We start from the raw sequence: 20,515 nt of genomic DNA on the forward strand, positions 1-20,515 counted from the left end.
GTCTTATCTGCAAGTTGTTTGAATAGATCAAACAATATTGTACATTGAAGCAGTTTGTGAATGATTCAGAATGTTGCCTCAAACTCAAAGGTGAGCACTTACATGCAAAGCAGCCATACCATGACCAGCCTAGCATGCCCAGAAGGAAAATTAAATAGTTGACAAAGTAGACATGGTTCCCAGCCCCTGCAAAGAGACAAATCAATATCCTCATTAGCAAGTGACCTGACGAGACTCTACAATTTGAACAACCAAAGCAAACTTTTACCGCCGCGCTCACTGCAGCATTTTTGTAGAGTTGCTGAGAGGCTGATCAAAGTTTTGACAGTGAATATTGAAGCCCATCACAAATCCACTCACTCATTAAATAGCTACAGTACACAGAGGTGCTTGACGAAGTGCATTCAAGCTCTTATTGTATGTAGAGTAGCCTAAGTGATGATGAGAAGATTCCTGCGAAACCCATCTAATGATGGCTGTCAACATTAATGCAATTAGCATTGAAGCAATGTAGCAACACACTGTATTGCTGAAGACAACTCTAATTAAAATTCCTAGTGGTCCCCCCCATTGTAAGATTTCCATTACTTTGAATATAGCATGCAACATGTCTCGGGGATAGGCGCACTTTGCTGACACTCGATCGCTGTCATGACCGTGATGGCCTGACAATGACTGTATGATGACGACACAGTCACAATGACAGCATGATGGAGATGTAATGGCGTCAATGAAACGACAAAGGGTATCATGGGATGAAGGCCCTCATATGTGACACACTATTTTTTGGTTGTGTATGCAAGCAGTAGGAGAAGTCTCCCTAGCCTTCGTAACATTGCCTGCTATGTATGAAATGGAATGTAGGTTTTGTAAACATTATAGGCCTTAAACTGCCGCAGTGGAGATGTAATACAACTGCCTCAGCACTCTTAGATCATCTGCTTGGACAAGAACTCATCCATCTTGTGCATGCATGCAGGTCCTCACCAACACAGTTGTTGACCCAAGGGCAGTGGTGGTCGAAGCGAGCCACACAGTGGTTGCACACAGAACAATGCTTGGAGCGTAGTGGCCGACGCACAAGGCAGGTGCTGCAGAACACGGCCGGGTCGAAGCCATCTCGCTCGGCCAGCTCCACTATCGTCTGCGTCACAAGCCCTCTTAAAGAGGTCCACATATACCACCAACAAGAGGCACAACCCCGGTTCCAAAAATATCTTTTGAGATGTCAGTCACTGTCCTCATAAGCAGGTATCAATAAGTCGATTGGCATCATTATCATGCACAAAAAAAGCATCTGTGCCTATTTCCTTGAAATAAGTCTAAGCTAAATCATTAAGTACCGTGCCTCCAGTTCATGTCTTCTGGCACAAAAAAAATTAAGCTTCCAGCACAGAATTTGTCAATTTATAGCTACTGCTACTGAGAACACATGACATGCATGCAGGACGTGCAGACAGTGACATACAAAACAGCATGTAAAAAGAGTGCATTTTTATATTTTCCACTGCTGCTGTTTGCTGTCTGCCAAGCATCATTCCACTTGTCTTCAACGACACAAAGTTGGTAACAATGCTCTGTGCATCTGAGGTGTCAAGCACTAATAACAGGCTGATTGGCAAGTGACTGGTCATGGGCGATGAGGCAGGCACACATCCGCAATCTCACCCTGTACTTTTGTTCCACGTTGGCGATGATGATGCCTGGATCTGCCCGCCACGACTTGTAGAAAGAGTAGAACAGTGGCACAGATGAGATCACAAAGCCCACATTGACCCAAAGGGTGCCAACATCTTTAAGCTCAAGTCAAGGTTCTACTGGGTAGAGTAAGAAAGCATGCAAAATATAGCCTCTTTGCATAACTTCAAACCAACATTCACTTAGCCACATGCATAATTATATGACAAAAATCCATAGGCACACACAGAAATTCACTCACAAATGTGCACAGTATTTTCTGGACTTAAGTTTGTACACAGCCTTGATAGCTTTTCTTTCTCTTGCTACAATTTTACACTGTCCCTTGCTTTGCAGAGGCAGTGTTGTTTCATGCGCATAGCAACGCAATACTGCGGCATTTTTCCAATGGCCTCATCCTTGTGCTTGTTGCATGGGAAAGTCAGTGAAAGATTACAGAGAATGTGTTCAATGATGCCCCAGAACACATCACAGTCATCCATGTTCTCTTAAAAAAGAAATCAGCACGGTGAAGCATTTCGAATAACTGAGTTCGAGTGCGTGAGAGCACCTTGTGGCCCTGCAGAATGTCAGCGTTGCCTCCTGCCTACTCAGGGTTGTGACTGAAAGAGACTGCGTGCTGTTTGCACAGGAAAGCAGCTTCATCATTTTTTGGCTGACGAACGCTGTTACATAGTACAGGATGGCGTCAACAACAGCGGCATTGCTGTGGTCATGTCGCACGCTGTCATCACACTCACTCTTCAGTTTCAATCAGCCCGTCCAGCTTTGCTTTGAGCATGTCTAGGAGGTTCGACCGGTCTAGTTTCTCATCCATGAATGCAGCTCTAAAGGCAGCAAAATTAAGATCAGGTTCTTCCTCTCCCACTTCGGAGTTGCCAAACATAGGCAGCTTCAGCAGAGTGCACACGGCGAGCGTTCTGTACAGCTGAAGGAATGTCGGCATGTCAGGGTTCACCTGCTGCTAGTCAGGCTTTTCCGAAAGATCGTTCTGCAGGGTCTTAACTGAATTTTGCAGTGAGAACATATTTGAAACCGCATTCTGTTCGCAGGTGTTCTGTCAGGGCTAACGAAGATAAGAGGGATACTCAGAGGCCCTCAGCTGTTAACGGAGTCAGGAATGTTTGTTTGATGACAACAACAAAGTTGAGATCACGTTCCCAGTCGTTGAGCCATTGCGATTGCCTCGTCACAGGGATGTCCTTGCCTTTCTTTTGTGCACTCCATTACGTGGATGTCGCCTGTTCACTGCATTAGACAGGTCATCCATAGGTTCAGTAAACTACACAGTACCTGCCATATCTCCAGCATAATGAACACATTCGGCTCAGTTGATGGCCAAAGCCATAGATTGGCTAGGCACCTGCATTGTGAGTTTAATACACATGAGGTCTGTGTTTGGGGGGTCTAGGTGGCGGTTTGTTACTTTCGGGCATACCTTCAAGCCACCAGCATTTTTCAGATTTTTTTTGTAGACAGCTACAGGGAAGCACCATTTCACCCACTGTCGTTTTACTTTGAGCAGATGCTGCTTTAGCAGTCATGCACTTAAAGACGTGCCGCACATCTGAAAATATGTACCTACACCTTTTGCTCTACAGACACAGGTTGCTCAAAGAAGTGTTCGGCTGTGTCCATTTTCTCACTGACACCAAGCTCAGTCCACATTTTTCTGTTGGTGCTGGCACCATCACATACAATGCCATCAACAACTGCACCTTCATTTTCCAACATCGCTATCGCTTGCAGCACCAACTGGCTCAAAACAGTTCCCTTTGTCGCTCTCCTTAATGCAAACACCCCACTAAATTGTGAATAATTTTCTTCGAAGGATCAAAACATAAACAAAAGTTTGTGGTTGGCCAGCGTAGATGTTTCCCCGCTACCCTCGCTGTAGTCAATGAGGCCAATGTAGGTTAGCATTCTTGAGTCTACACATATTCTTTCCCTCACATGTACCGCATCAAAGAGAAGCATGTCATGCCTTCGGAAGCTGGATTTCACATCCAATTTCTTTTTCAGTGCTGCAAGAAGTCCTAATCGAAATCACATTTCATCTCAATGGTAGCAATGTGTTTCCTTATGGCTCTAACAAGGTATATTCCTCACGGCTCTAACACAGGGCAAAGGCAATATGTTGCTTTCCCAAAGAAACCTGTAGCTTGACATCTAACGAATATGTAACAGTAGACAGTAGCAGCCAGTTCTCTGTGTACTGCCTTCCCTGTTCTGACATAGCTTTCATGGTCGCTATGCACTCCGTTCACAGCATACGGTATGTTTCCAGGAGCGCCGCTTTGTTTGCCAGGTCTTCCACTTCACTGTGTTTTAGGGCTTTAGCTTGCTCTTCATACTTCAGCAGTTCATTGACGACTGCTTCCTTTCTTTTCTGGAGCCTCAAATTTGCACAAAAAAAATTATTACACACATCCCCAATTACAATAGCCCAGATAAAAATTATCTATGCTTATAACCTGTGCAAATACCATATATGTGCCAGATTCTAAATATCTCTTTTTCAGCATAATTGGTTTTATAAATCGCCTGCATGTTGCCTGTAAACAATTTTCTTTTTTACAGGTTGTGTAGTAAGGACAATAGATTTTTTTCACAGAAACCTGTCTTTCTGGAGTGTCATACCATTCAAGCATTTTCGCAGTTTCTCTGTTTGCAAAAAAGAAAAATTGGTTCACATAGTTGAGCAAAGTCGAAGACTCCAGTAGTGTAGTAACACCAGCCATAAATGGCTCCTGTTCAAGCACAAGAACAAACTTTTTTCAATTGCTTTGATAAGTGTAAACCAAGAGAGACCAAACTGAAAGAGACCAAAAGCACAACAGTAAGGTTTTCTACTAATGAGTTTTAAACATCTATGAAGCAACAGATAATCTCTTTGCTACATCCTACCTAATGTATTGTAGATTCGTGAGAACAAGAAGGATACAAGGCCACAGGTCTGTCATCCACGTGATATACATCCAGAATTTAGTAGCCAGGTACACAGCCATCGGGAGAACATTCATAGTGCGTTCATCAAATAAACATCTGAAATGACAAAATGTAGAGACCAAGTATCTGAAATCACAGCACATCACACGCACAGAAATGCCTTGGGTATGTACAAAGCACTGGCCACTTGATAAAAACATACATAGGTGCTGTGACCTACGCCACACAGCAATGAATGCGCAAGGATGAGAAACAGGAGTAGTTCAGTTGCCCCTACTACTTGGGCAGAGGCGGCTCTTATCCATGCGTAGCAGAATGGGTGTCTTGGGTGTGTTGGACTACTGAGTTTACATTGCGCTTTAGCTTGTTCGTACTATTTTTTTTTTTTTTGCCCATAGCAGAAGAAAGTGTAGAGGTCTTCATGGGACTGTGTGTCATGTGTGGCACCATGTCACACAACAGGTGTGTGGTGGTGCGAGGCACAAGCACAAGATATCGCAGGTTTCCATGAAAACAGTGCAGTGAAGCATAGTTGAAAAGTTCCCGAGCTGTGCACAGCCAAAATGATACAGAGGTGTGACAAATCCTTAAGATGTTTGCTTCGCTTTACAAATGATGCAGCTACTTGCAGATGCAACTCTCAAATCACGTGACCGCTAAAGTGAAGCAATGTCATGTTCTGTATAAAGTTAAAGTTAGATAATATCCTATCGCGACCAGCGTGCTGTATGCTTTGGGTGTGAGTGAAAGCGTCCAAGGGTGAGCACAGAAGGATGGGGGGTTGATGAGCGCATCCTTCACACGAGGGAAAAGAGGTGAGTGCAGCAAGCATCAAGTGCACATAGGAGAGGGAGTGGGGCAAGTTGGCTTGCGTCTCCTTTTCTAGCATGGTCATGACAGTGCGTGGATGTCAGCGCAGCTGAGCGCATAAGCAGTCTGCGTGCCTTATTTAGATGTAATCTGCAGCATGTGCAAAGAATGGGCGTGCCGAGATGGTGTGTCATAACGTAAGTTGTCTTCGCACATTTAGTGCTGGAGGTTGTGTATTCTCAAGTTTCGGAGACGTGTTGACGAGAGGCAGAAGAAGCATTCACGCCCTGCTGCTGGCGCTTTTCTTGATAGCGTCATCCTACTGCAGATAATACTATCAGCTACAGGGTCGGAGAGAATGTGAAAGCGTTGTTGGCTTCATTTTGCACCGATGATGTGAAGATATCATTGGCACGGTATGAAACCTTATCTTTCGTTACGACTTTCAAGTTAAACAAAATGAAATTTTTTTTCTTATTTAAACTTCCTTTTCCTGATTGCCCAATAATTCCGAAAATTATGCGGCCCCTTCCACGTAGGAAAGATCCATTGGCAACTATACTTATTTGCATAAAAGGTCGAATTTTAATATAACGAAATTTTGATATAACGAAGTGAATTGCTAATTTTATCCACCCAATTATATCGAGATTTAACAGTAATTATTTAGTAATTATTTACTACATAACAGGCTATGTACCTCAAAGAATGATAAACAAAACCAAATGTGACAAGTGCTTGAGAGCACTCATTTGGCCATCTGTTTCTAAAATACCTGCGGATGCCTGGCTAAATCAGGAAGTAGACAGGGGAGGAGTGCATTGCCCGTCTGATTAACTGCGTTTACACATCTGCAAATGTGGAAAACTTGTTCACATACAGCTTTGTGGGCTCACAATAGATCCCCCTGCACAGTGTCGGTAAATTGCCCAAAAAGGAGGCTTCACGACATGACACAACGGCCTGTGACGATAGACCTGCATGTTTTTAGCACGGGGCCAAAAAACCTGACAGCTCTTTCAGGAACATGAGATATCCAGGATAGTTCATGCATTTACTGCCTAAAACATTATGCCACAAAATATGTACAACACTGCACTTGAACGGACAGGTGGATGCTAGAGCATCCCCTTTGAAACGGTGTGGTGGGTAGCGCCACCAAGCTCTTGTTCTTATTTTGCCTAATGTCCTACCTATATTTCTGAAAAAGGAAAGAACACACACAAAAAAAAGAATTCTCAGCATCAAACTTTTTGAACCACTGCTGGGAACTTTGTGTACGCCTCCGTTGTTTGTGGTCTCCATACTTTTCCGCCAACAAACCTCCAATCACCTCTTACTAGTCTCCATTGTGGGCATGTTTATTTTCAACCCCTGCTATCCTTAAACCCAAGGGCTTCAAGGAGGCCAGAGGAGCCTGAACCGACCACTGAGCACGTATCTTCACATTCTAATAAAACATGCTCCATCGTTTCCCTAGCTCTACCAGAGCAAGCACACACTTCTTCCTCCCTGTTGTACCTCGCTTTATATATATGTGTTCTAAGGCATCTTGATCTCGCTTCAAAGAGTAAAGAGCTTCCCTTTGAGTTCTAAAATATTTCTCTCCTGATTTCATTTTTCCCCGTTTAGGTAGTTGCCCATAGCAGGTTTCTTTTCCATTGCCGCCCCCCATGAGATTGTCTCAGCCTCTATGACTTTGCGTTTGACATTCCTTGTTGCCACGTTGGTGACCATACTGGTCGCATACTTGTTCTGGTAAGCTTCCTAGTTCATTTTCTCCACCGTGAGTCAGCACACTCAGCATCCCATGCCCCCGATGGAGGAGGAAAGCCAAGTGCTGTGCCGTGTCAAACTATGGTACGTACAGACGGGCTGAGATGTGTTTGCAGACACTACCTAGCACTTTCTGCCACCAACTCAAGTCAGCAACACTTCAGACATGAGAATGTGACTCACCGAGCGCATGTGACTACCACACGGGAGCAACACAGAACCACACAGCAAGCCGCACTGATGCAAGCTGGCAAAGCATGTGAACGTCCCAAAGCTGGAGCACTAAAGTTATAGCGGTGGCCCTATGGTCTCACAGGAGTACTGACCATTGCGAGTTCGCGCTTATCGAGCCACAAGGCCACGTCAGCCATTGCCTAGCGCATCACTGCATGCACTGTCAGGCCACAAAGGTGCTACCAAGTGCAACACACTCAAGAGAACACAGTGTTGCCCCGAGTTGGCAAAAACCCCCTCATTATCTCCAGTGGCACCCAACACTGCACAAACGGCCGGTCCCAGGGTTTGCGAGGACCAAAGGGCCCCGGCACCAAGAGCGAAACTACAGACAGGTGCACCTATAGCACTTCGCTGCGAGAGCAAAGGCTCCCGCGACACGCCACTGGGAGAAGTCCTCACAGCTATGCTGTTTGCTTTCGCGATAACCAATGGGCCAACTCACGAGGGCGTGGGCAATCTCCTTTGGCATGGGCCTCCGATAAGTGCAGCTCGGTGCAGTTCGACCACACGCAAGCACTAGGCACTGCTCTTCAGCTTAGCGTCCAGAAAGGATCAACACAGCGTAGTGCTTGCCATACGGGCAAAGGCACTGTATGCGAGCTCAAGCCCGAGACACAAAGAGGCCGGTGGACGAGAGGAAATCGTTTACGTTGCGGGGGTTCCACTCTGCGTGCGGCTAGGGCTGAAGGCGAGCTCCGGATCTAGCCCCACGCAGTGGCTTCGTGGTACTCCCAACCCGTAGCGCGGGAATCGCGGCTACACCGGGTTCGGACGAATAAGGCAACCAGCGGTGTCAACGGTGACAACGTTTATTGCTATTAGCAATAGCGAACACTCGCAGAGGGACGTCCTCTCAGTAATAGTAGTAAATAGGCTTGCCTCGTTGTCTGGGTGGGTCAGACACGAGGTCACTCACGGGAGGCGGCAGGTGCTGTCGTGCAGGCGGTCCAAGGTGTCGGCGTCCCAAGAGCGAGTCTCCCCCGGTGGCGCGCTCTTATGCTTTTTTACCTTTTTGCGAGAGAAAGTCCTCCTCGCCCGCCGGATACGTTTCCCTTTCCCGTGAGCCGCATAGGGGAAGAGGGGTACGCGCGTCATCAGAGAGACAGAGAAAGGGAGGGCGCGTAGTGCCTCTCTCCCATGTCTACGCCGGCGCGACCCGTCGCCACGTGCGAACGGGACGCCGCGGGTACGCGGGAGGAAATGGAGGCGGGTGCTCCCCACAACGTGCCCAGTGCTGTTCCTACAGAGAAGACCAGCGTTCATGTCACAGGTAGTTGGCAGTGGCTCCAACACAACACGAACGCCCCCACTGCAAACCATCGTCAGTGGAACGCCACCGCCGACAACCGCTGTTAGCGGAAAGTAGAGAAGCATAGGGACAATAGAACAGGTGAATGCACATGCAAAGGCACCGGAGCATACCTCAATCTCCATAAGGTCACAAAGAGATGGTCACTCAGGTACCTTGCCTCTCGTGACCGTCACTCGTCCTTTCTGCTGCTCGATTTCCAACGCACCATGACCATGCTACCCTAATCAAAGCTTCCCAAGAGCTTATCACCGCCAATCCTACTGCGATAAGCACCTTTGCCTATCTGTTTCACAGTGCGTGTTGCCGTTGGAAGCGTAGCATATGCTTTTATTAGCCAATACTCGAAACACGACCCCGTTCCCTGCTGCAGACTGCGATCGTATACGTTTTACGGCCACTAGACCCCATGTGAACAAGAAAAGGCGCGAGGCGCATGTGAAATTTCTTATTCCAGCACCAGCAAACCTCCGCGTGGGTCGTCACACGCTGCATTCACAGCTACCACCACCAAACCTATGGTGATAAGCACCTTCACCTATCTGTTTTACAGTGCATGGCCCCGCAGTGCCATTGGTAGTGTACTGCACACATTTAGTAGGTGATAATCCAAACACGCCGCCATTGCCTGCTGCGGTCGGCACGATGTGGGCATCACATTTCGCTTCAGTGGCATCTGGCGTCGCCCATCAGCTTGATTTCGTTTCGGTCTCCTGTCGCCCCCTTAAAACGCAACACAATAGGAAAACAACAAAATGCGTCTCAGGCCGGCGAATCACCACCAGCTTGAGGCCAGTCTGCGTCTCGTGCCGCAACGGCCGGCGCGATGCTTCGCATTATGTGGATGTCAACAATAGTTGAGCCTGTCAAATTTTTTCAGTTACGTCGGATCACACGTTTTCCCGGTTAGTATTTTCTTTTTCTGTCATTTTTTTTTTCGAAAATGCAGAAACGAGGTTCCACTGTACTTGTTTTTCGTAACGATGGTGGCGTTTCACCTTTGCCCACTGTGCGGCACAAGGCGTGGTGCATGCCACTCTCTGCGATTCTGTTGAATGTTGATGTTGCATGCGACGTTCACGGCACAGTTTAGGCTTAGTGCTTTGTACCTCAGCAAGTGCACAGCAAGTGCACAGCAATTTCACAGAGGAACTGAACGCATGCTGTAGTCTACAGCTAATAGCCCACGATCGCCTGCAGTCCCGCATGCCGTTTCTATGGACCTAAGTCTACACCGTACGCATAATCTCGGACGCAATCACCATTTAGCCACTCGATAAACGGCAAACTTCTCGCAACAGTTTTGGCAAATTTTTGTAATGGCAACACTGGCTTGGCTATTAGGCCTTTTCAGCGCTGCTTTGCCAGGTATTGGCAAGTAGCAGTTTGGTTGCCTAGGAAACAGGATACAGAGGACAACCTGAATGGCAGCACATTTCAGATTTTACAACACCGTGTGCGCAAATGATTTCAGAAAATTTAGAAAGATGCAGTAGAGAATCCAAAACTTTGATAATTGAAAAATCCATAGGTGGCAGATGTGGATGAGTGGTGGCATAGTTTTTGGCTTGTCTTGACTATGAGCCATGACAATGGTAATGCAACTTGCTCATGGAAACCAAAACTGTTGCCGGTACACTTTCAAAGCGACATTCATCATCCCAAATACAGCTGAACCACTAATAACGATACCGGTTTTAAAAACAGATCAGCTATAACAATAAAAAGCTGCTGCACCGTCAAATTTTGTATGTTTTCTATAGTGAAATAATTTGCTTACTACAATGCCCTCATGCTGCATTATCAGTTATAACGATGAAGTCTGGCTGCTGGTTGTCTGCGCCGAAAGGTAATGGAATGCAAAATTCTTGAAAGATTCAAGACGCTGCATCCTCATCCGCTGCCCCAGTAGCCACCACACACTCACAGACTAGAACCTGTTTTCCTCCCTTCCCTGCATCGCCAGCTTAGCGCATATCTCTCTCGTCGCCCTTCCACCCCTTCGAACACCGAACACAAATGGGCTGTGCCCATAGCTCTATACCACGCCAACATCCGAAACACGAATGGACTACACCAACTGCACTGACAAGCATTGCTCCCAGATTGCTCGCTGGCCCCTCATACTGCACAGTTCTGTCCATGGATTAAGTTGTTCCTGCTCGTCTTTGTTGGTGGTGTAGAAGTCGTTCCTGGCCACGTGGCTTCTCCGCCAAAATGGAAGATGGCTGATTCGCCCACTGATCATCGGCAATGCACGACATTGCCGATGAAAGGAAAGCACACTGCTATAAATTTGGAAACAAAGTGCAGTATCATTAGGGTTACAAAGAAGGTAAAAAAGTGTCTGACTTACTGAAAATACACGGACTATCACAACTGAGAGTGTCAACACTCATCCGCTCAGCAGAGAAGTTCAACAAAGAAAACTGCTCGGTAGACAACGGGTGCAAAGCATTCGATAAGGTGCCTATAAGGAGGTGGAATAGGCCCTCTACGAGTGGTTTCTCGGTGCCCATGCCATCAATTTGCGCGTTGCCGGGCCAATTGTGGCCACAAAGACAAAGCAGTTTGCCCTATTCAAAAATGTGGACTTTCAGCTAGGTGGCGGCTGGGTACAGGACCTCAAAGAAAGGCAGAGCATTGTTTACAAAGCTGTTACCGGCCTGGAAGCTTTGCTTGATGCGGATAGATGCAAGGCACTACAACCACCAACATCGCGAAACGCTATATGAACCGGGTGACAAAGTGTGGATATGGACCACAGTATGACATCGTGGGCTGTCCAAAAAAACTTCTTTGTCAATATTTGGGTCTCATGAAGTAGTTCACTGACTTAGTGACCTTACTTATGAAGTCAAGCCTGCTGGACACGAACACTCAAGGCAACGCAACCCCACAGAGCGCACCCATGTTGCGTGCATGAAACCTTATTATGACAGATAAATAGAAGGAGTACCCAACAAGACGTCCGTGATGCAGATTAGCTTATCTGCAACACGTACACTGTATATTATTTTCTTAAGCATTAGGACGATGTGCATTAGGAGGGGATAGTGCCACGCAGCCTGCATTCAAGTATCACACAGATCACTTTGTACATTGCAAGCATTGCAATAAAGCGAAATACCACCAGCGTCCATCACAACACGCGGAATGCGCCTGCCTGCCAGCCCGCGTGCATTCGTGTGCACAAGCTCCCACCAAGGAGCTGCCCCACCAATGGGATATGACCACGTGTAATTTCATCAAGGACGGTGACACATGGCAGGGGACGTTTTTTGACTACCTTCGCTGCGCAAAGGACAGAGTCATCTTCTTTAGCTCTGGTCACAAGTTTGCCCCGTAATAGATAGTTCTTTATAAACATGTGTTGACTAAGGTTGCTAGAATATGGAGCGATCCAGGAGAAACGGGGCACTCATCCTAGATAATTGTAGTGCCCACCACTCGATGCCTAAGCTCTCAAGTGTGGAACCTTTGACATGCAAATGTAGGTACCCCATCTGTCAAATCGGCGAGATTATGTTTCTCCTCACGAAGGAAACGAGTGCTGGAGGAGGAAGGTGTCTGGAGATGGAGAAAAGAATTGCCACGTTCGTGCCCTTTCTGTTTGCGCTTCGATGGCGCAGTTCTCGCTGTGCAAGTTCACAGCGTCTCTTTTCTGCATATGCAGCAATATGTGCTTTCGCTATGACACATCAGGCGTCGCACCATCGAGATGATTGTCGCATCCACAACTGTGTTCGCACTTTTTCAGTTTGTGCTTTTTTTCACCCCACAGTGCTCGCTGTGCATGTTTGCAGCATCCATATGCTTGCGCATAACCCGCATTCATAAAGTGAGACATCACTAACTTTTCTTTCCTGCCACCGAACACGACGGCAGGCTTACAACCCATGGACGCCTGTGCGATCGCCAATTTAAGGTCATGTATCATCAGTGCATCCTAAACAATTTAGTCTTGTTGATGGACATGAGCACATGGACAAGCAGGGAGCAATCAGACTTGCACATCATTCTATTGATGGCCGTGCAGTTTAGCTTTGGTGTGTGGTATGAAGTAAACACTTCTACAGTGTGGAGCTGCTCTAGGAAAGCGTGCTTTGTCCGAGCAGCAGTGACTGTGAAGCTCCCATCAACGAAGTGATGCCTGAACTTTGGTCTGCAGTTGAGGAGGATGCTTCAGGACTGGAAGAATTTCTACATGTTATGGGGGTCTTAGGGTCCCACAGGAGTACCGACCACAGCGGGTTCAAGCTTAGCAAGCCACAGAGCCGCATCAGCCATCATCTAGCGACTGTTGCGCGCACTCAGGCCACAAATGGGCTACCGAGCACTAAGCACGCAAGAGAACACAGTATTGCCCAGAGTTGGCGGAAACAGCTTATTGTCCCTGGCGGCACCCAACACTGCACAATGCCCGGTCCCAGGTTTCGTGGGAACCAAAGGGCTCTCTCACCAAGGGCAAAAATACTGACAGGGGCACCTATAACACATGGCTGTGAGAGCAAAGGCTCCCATGACACGCCACTAGGAAAAGTTCCCGAAGCTATGCTGCTTGCTCTCACAATAACCAATGGGCCAGCTGGTAGGAGCTTGGACAATCTCCTTGCGCTTGGGACTCCGATAAGTGCGGCTCGGTGCAGTTCGACCACGCGCAAGCACTTGGCACTGCACTTTCGCTTGGCGTCCGGAAAGGATCAGCACAAGGTACGGTGCTCGCAGTACAGCCAAAGGCACCGTACACGAGCTCAAATCATAGACACAAAGGGGCCGGGGGATGAGAGGAAAGCATGTATGTATTCAGTGCACTCCCAGGAGAGAAGACCTGCAGTCCCATCAGGAGGAACCATCAGCAGCCATCCCCCCTATGCCCCCACTGCAAACTATCCCGAGTGGAGTGTTACAGCCAACAACTGTCTTGAGTGGAAAGTGGGAGAGGAGTAGGGACAACAGAACAGGTGAATGCCCCCGCAATGGTGCTGGGGCATAGCACAATCCCCACAATGTGTACGATGCATTAGAAACATCAGAACTTCTAACCAATGAGGTGATCGTTGCAAGCGTCCTTGCATCAGATAGTGATGGCAACGATGAGAGGGATGTTGTGGTAGGGCAGGCTGCTTCAAGGTTGTCCTCACAGAAGGCCCTGCAAATGATTCAGTCCTTCCAAGAATTCGTTTCTGTGAGGGACCTTCCGCTGCAATACATGGAGCACCTGGATGCCTTGGAGAAAGATGTAGGCAAGCTTTGTGTAAAGCAAGCAAGGCTGACGGACCTGAAGTTTTCTCATGCAAACCAGTGAGAAGTACATGGCGAGATGCTTGAGGCTACCTCTCCCCAGCGTTTCTTCTGGATTTCTCAAGCTGAGAGGCTGACGCAGCAACCTTCTCGTATTTCATTAAAACGCCCCTTTTGGGGCCACCAAGGAGACGCCACGGCAGAGCTCGCATGTCACTTGCCACCCATGACCCCTCTTTGCAATTGCCATAGCAGTGCCATTCTTGAACACTGACCGCCACACCTTGTTACACGCGATCGGAAGTCAGGAAGCAGAGTTGACCATTTAAACGAGTCAACACAATCAGCAGCCGGATGAAGCAAGGTGGTGAGGAGGGGCACTGGCTTCCCTGCCATTGCAATTTTTTCACAACAGCTCTGCCATCATCCCCCTTTCTTGCTTTTCTTCATGCAACCCGGTTACAACAATTATCAGTTATAACAATAGAATTTTCATGGCACTTGAATATTGTTATAAGTTGGTTCGACCACAAAATTTTATCTGAAGTAAATACCGAATAGCATACCATTCAATCAAACAGATGGTGTCCAAAATGCGACATTTATGAAATGTTTTCGGCTCCTACAATTGCATCCAGCACATTTAGCCTGCAACAACATTGCCTTTAGGAACTGTATTTTAAATCTAGAGGGCACCACCTTTTGGGCCGAGGATTTGGACATCACCTACATTCGGAAACATAGAATATTCCCTTCACCCTAACAGCTTTTTTTTAGTATGAAATTGTTACAACATTGCTCATAAATACAAATGCCAACTCTTTTTGTGATTACTATACAGTCTTGCAAGAGATTCTAACATGAATGTAACAGCACCAATATATTACACTGTTCATGGCCTCATAAAGCCAAATTTGGGAGAAACAAAACAAAACAGCATGAACTGTATCTATGAGGTTCATGTAAGATCAATGCAGCAAAATGCTACAATGATAAACTCGTTGAAAACAAAGCATTGAAGTTGAGAAGGATGCCAGATGAAAGACCTGCATGCTGACTCACTTGGAAAGGAACATGGTGGCTAGGCCCATAATAAATAGAAGACCAAACTTGACTAGATAGGTCTCTTGGCTGTCGAAGACGAGGCCAACAGCATAGAAGGCTACAAATGGAGAGGTGAACATGGCCCAATACTTTATTGTCTGCAAAAAGAAAAAGAAAGAAAAAATGATATCAGTAGCAGAACAGCAGTGAATAAGGTTCGAGAGAACAATTGGCTGTGTTTCTTTAATATGAACCATAAACTTGTTAGTGCTTGCCATCCTCATCGAAGTGTGACCACCACAGCTGGAATGACACTGAGCAGGTTACATGGATGGCATTTTTATGTGCTTGTCATCTTTTCGAATACAGAGGAAGAAGTGTAGAAAGCATTCCAGTGCTGTGGGACCTTTCAGTTGTCTTTTTCCTTCCTGTCGTGTTCCTTTAAATCATAAATCCCTGTCAACTTGAGCTCTCGCTCTAAATGATTTCAATAGTTTCAAAGCAGCGATAGCGGTTATTCAAAATGCAAAGTTGTCTGGCAGCATCTTGGCAATGACGTAGATGCAAGGCAGCTGTATGTTGCGAGGTTCGACGATCGTCACCGTGCTGCTATTCAGGACTCTAGAACGCAAAAACCACCTTAATATATTAAGTCCAGTGTGTGGTGGGTACGCTCTGCATGAGGCTAGGGCTGAATGCAAGCTACGGATCTAGCCAAATAAGGTCGTTCTGTGGTACTCCCCACATCGTAGTGCGTGTAACCGCAGCTACGTTGGGTTCGAGCGAATAAGGCAACCAGCGGTGTCCGCTCTAACAATGTTTATTGTTTCAAGCAATAAGGAACACTTGCAGAGGAAAGTCCACTATGTAATAATTAACAAATAGGCTTGCCTCGTTGCGTGGGACAGTCAAGCAAATGAGGCCACTCACAGGTTGCAGCACGTATCCGTATCCGAAAGGTTCGGAGTTCTGGCGCCTGAGAGAAAGGGCCTCCCCGAGTGATGTTGTTTTCTACCTCTTTACCTTTGCGAGAGGAATGTCCTCCTCACGCAAAGTCAGGGGGAAGGGTGCACCCTTCCCTTTTTTCCTGTAAGTCAGGGGGAAGGGTGCATACATTGCGAGGGAGAACTAGGAGAGGGCGTAGTGTGCCTCTCCCGTGTCTAAGCCAGCTCTCGACGCGTCCACAACTTGCTAACATGACAACGTGAGTACACGGGAGAAAATCTATTTATTTATTTATTTACTTATTTATTTACTGAACATACCTTACAGGCAGGCCCCTTGACAGGGCATTGAGTAAGGGGGGTAATAAAAGTGCAAAGTAACTTGTCAGTGTACAAACATACAGCTGAAATTTGCAATTTAACACAAAGAAAAGGAGAGGAATCGATAATGTGGTATGACGGCAAATATAAGGTTGGGTGGAAAAAAGGATAACACAAAAAAAATATATATATATTGGCTGGCATTATTTATATAGCAAAATTGCACACAAGAACTATAAAGTATACCAATCACAATGACAACAGTAAAAAGAAAAGAAACTGCAACCAAAGATAGACTGCCAAATATGCGGATTCTAGGCGCAGGAACAGTTGGCAGGGTTTCAAAGACTCACAACGATAGGGCATGATAAAAGCGCAGGAACTAATTTTGTGCACAGTAAAAACATCAATATAAAAAATGCAGCCAGGCACAAAGTGGGATACTAAAAAAGAAAAAGAAGAAAAAAACACGTGCAGTGGTACAAAAAATGACGGATGTCTTTGGTCTTAAAGCTGTCAAAATAACAAATAAATAAATACATGGGTGGTATACAGAACATGGCACCGGAAGTAAAACAAAATTGGAAAAACTAGTGGCAAGTTTTTATTGCGAAATGAAAGAGTGCAGAAGTTGACAGAAACTATCGTGGTCTGGTTCGGATGCAATGTTGTCTGGAAGACCATTCCACAAACGTATGGTGCGAGGAAGAGCAGATGAGTTGAAGGCGTGAGTCATATAGTCGCGTGAAACTTAAGTGATTATACAACCGACGTGATGTAATGGAACGAGCATCAAGGTGAAGTGGGAATGGTCTCTTGCTGTATGCGTATTTGTGAAAAAGGCATAAAAGGGCAGTGTCGCGACGAGCACTAAGGGGTCCAAGTCAAAGATTGAGTTTAATTTGCGTTATGCTGTTATGGTTGTCATAATTGCGTGAAATGAAACGGGCGACCCTATTCTGAACCATTTCAAGCATGTGAGTTAAATTTGTGGTAGGGGGACCAGATAGATGCGGCAAATTCAAGGTGTGGGCGAACGAAGGTCTGATAAGCTAGTTGACAAACGTGAGTGGGATATTTATGTAAATTTCGACGTAAATACCCTAAAGATTTTGAAGCTTTTGCGCATATGGTGGTAATATGGTGAGACCAGGAGAGGTTGGGTGTGAAATGAATACCAAGGTACTTATAAGATGATGCCTGCGACAATTGATAATTGTTAATGGTGTAGCAGTAGTTGGAAATGTTTTGCTTGCGTGTGAAGGAGATTATTTTGCATTTTTCTGTATTCAGCAACATAAGCTATTTTTACACCAGTTGTTAATGCGGTAAAGGTCGTTTTGCAGCGTTAAGTGGCCGTCGGCACAGGTTATTGGACGATATATGATGCAATCGTCAGCGAAGATTCGCATGCAGGAAGAAATGTTTTCTGGCAAGTCGTTTATGTAGATTAAAAAAAAATAGGGGGCCGAGGACGCACCCCTGCGGTACGCCTGAAGTTACGTGAGAAAGGGAGGATTGGAGATTGTTAATAACCGTGAACTACTGGTGGAGTGAAAGGAAGTTATGGAGCCAAGATAAGGTTAGCGAGTCTAATCGAAGGGCAGATAATTTAGAAATCAGATGGCAATGGGGCGACGCGATCAAAGCCTTTTGAGAAAGCAAGAAAAATACAGTCAGTCTGGAGGTTATTGTTCATGTTGCAAAGTAGTTCTGTACTTAATTCTAGTAGTTGGGTTTCGCAAGAGAAACCTTTCCTGAATCCGTGTTGGTTGTTAAAAAAGAAACTGTTAGATTCTAAGTGTCGGTAAACATGAGAAGCGATTATGTGTTCAAGAAGTTTGCAGCAGATGCAAGTTAAAGAAATTGGACAGTAGCTTTCAGGAGCATGTTTATCACCGGCTTTAAAAACAGGCATTATTTTACCAATTTTCCAATCGGAGGGAAGTTGACCTGTCGCTAAAGATTGCCTGAAAAGGTGGTATAAAATGTTAGCAGAAACAGAGACAGTGTTCTTAAGAATTTTAGAGTTATTATTGTCAATGCCGGCTGAAGTGGATAATTTAAGGTTTTTATTTAGAAGTATTATAAACTTGGCAGTTATTTCGATCGGTTCCATATATGGGAAGACAAAATCGGGTACATATGGAACGTCAAAAATGGTCTTCCCGGGTGAAAACAGATGAAACGAATGTGTTAAATGCCGAGGCACAATGACTCTCTGAAAGTGGAACATCATTGTCATCTAGCAAAATATCTGTTGCAGATCGTGTTCGGGGGATACAAGTTTCCAAAACTTCTTAGAGTTAGATTTAGGAAGGGAAGGTAAATCACCAGAAAAATATTCTTGTTTAGCAGATTCTACTGTGTAACAGTAAGTTATTATAAAATCTTTGTATGGCTTCCACGCGGAAGGCGTGCTATATCGTTTTGCTGTGCGGTATAAACGTTTCTTTTTGTTTCTAAGCTGCCGGAGGGATCTTGTAAACCAGGGGTTTTATTTATCGTTTTTGACTGTTATTAGCGGGACGTACTGATTTGCTAGCGCACACAATTTGTCTCGGTAAAGTACCCAGTTGTCTCCGATGGGAGGACTGTCGAAGGATGGTAGGAATGTGTCAGTGTAGAAGGTTTCGAGTTTGGCGTTAATTTTCCTGGATGTGTGTGCTCCCCACAAGTGATTAAAGAAAGGCAAACTTCCATGTGCTCCTACGAATCAATGAAGCCATGCCAGCCAGTTTTCTGCACTGCTGGATATACACCCAGATGACATTGACAAAAAAAAAAAAAAAAAAAACCCTTTAATTCTGGGGTATTACATGGTAAAACCACAATATGATTATGATGAACAACATGAGAACAAGGTGATGAAAGCAGGAGCCAACGTTTCGACAAGTGGACTTGTCTTCTTCAAGGTGACATATGCTTTCCTTGCCACGGTGTATATAGGTGGGGTTCTTCTAAAGGGGAGAGGGCTTAAATCGGGTGGGTGCGGCAACGAGCGCAGATGTGTTAGTGTGTCAAATTGAGAACAAAGTAGTGCTGTGCACGAGGCCAGGGAACTGGCTGTCTGCCAATCACATCTCAACACCCCTGTGTCAGCCGGCATGTCAACGGCATGCACAGCAGCCCTCTATTACCTGTTTCATTGGTGGTCGTAGGCTATCGTGTCTCTGAAAGAGATAATAGAAGGAGCGGCAGAAACTGGTGCTCATCAAAAAAAAAAAAAAAAAGGAAGATACTGAAATGGTATAAATAAATAAATAAAGAGAAAAATGGAAAGGAGAAGGAAAAAAAGGAATAAAGGAAAAAATAAACGCTAAGAAACCAAACTAAAAGTTGTTGCCTACAGCTTGAAATTTAGCATAGCGAATAGATTCTAAAGCTCCCTTTGTAACGTTTATGCCTATTGGATGCAATGGCTTGAACTTATGCATAAGGTATGATTCTCTGTATTTTCTTTCTTGTTCAGAATGGAAATTTGACTGTAAAATGTAGAGTTTAAGTTCATCAAAGTTATGACCTGGTTGGTTGAAATGCTCGGCGACGGCTTTGGGAAGTTTTCTTGCTGTGTTCACACGATGTCCGTTTAACCTGACGTTCATTGATTGTCCTGTTTCACCGATATTTTGTTTCTTACAGAAGGAACATTCAAGCATATAAACCTGTCAAACAGCTGATAAGACAATCAAAGATTGCATTATGGAAAACGACGAGTTAAAGTTTAGAAATGATAGTGGCGACCCGGTTGAGTCTTTTCTCGAACTCTTGGTTTTCTATTTAAATTCCACGTTCGTTATCTGGGATGATCAAATAATGATTCAGAAGCGGGGGGTCTGCATCGGCTCTCAGGTCGCACCCATTCTTAGCGAGATCTTTCTCGGCACTGTTGACCGGGCACACGAGAGCGTCTTGGCAGGAACTTTGATCAAGTGCTTCAGGTTCGTTGACAACTACCTGGTAGTTATCCGCTCCCAAAACAGTTCCAAAATTATTGGAGATATTCTCGCCGCTTTTGATAAAGAAGGAATGGGTCTCAGATTTATTCATGAACTACCCAGTAATAATGAAATTCAATTTTTGGATTTGCATTTAAGATTAACAGCGCAACATATTTGTTGGCATTATAACCCCAGGACTAGCAAACCAATTCTAAACTACGCCTCAGCACACTCAAAACTTG

At 45.5% G+C, this 20,515-nt stretch overlaps 1 protein-coding gene across 5 annotated transcripts in view; it reads right to left on the reverse strand.

Moving 5' to 3' along the window:
• Positions 1-20,515, reverse strand: part of Hip14 (palmitoyltransferase Hip14) — a 172,023-nt gene that overhangs the window by 88,641 nt on the left and 62,867 nt on the right. For all 5 annotated transcript variants that reach the window (XR_012827224.1, XR_012827223.1, XR_012827222.1 and 2 more), the window contains exons 7-11: positions 15,086-15,225; positions 4,643-4,743; positions 1,669-1,793; positions 988-1,144; positions 103-186 (exon numbers count right to left, since the gene is read on the reverse strand). Coding sequence is in view for 2 of the 5 variants with exons in the window: in XM_075687928.1 (XP_075544043.1) it covers positions 103-186; positions 988-1,144; positions 1,669-1,793; positions 4,643-4,743; positions 15,086-15,225 (607 nt within the window). In the remaining 3 variants the exon portion in view is untranslated. The remainder of the gene's footprint in view (positions 1-102; positions 187-987; positions 1,145-1,668; positions 1,794-4,642; positions 4,744-15,085; positions 15,226-20,515) is intronic.

This window comes from Dermacentor variabilis, chromosome 4 (assembly GCF_050947875.1).
Source record: "Dermacentor variabilis isolate Ectoservices chromosome 4, ASM5094787v1, whole genome shotgun sequence".
Classification (NCBI taxonomy): domain Eukaryota; kingdom Metazoa; phylum Arthropoda; class Arachnida; order Ixodida; family Ixodidae; genus Dermacentor; species Dermacentor variabilis.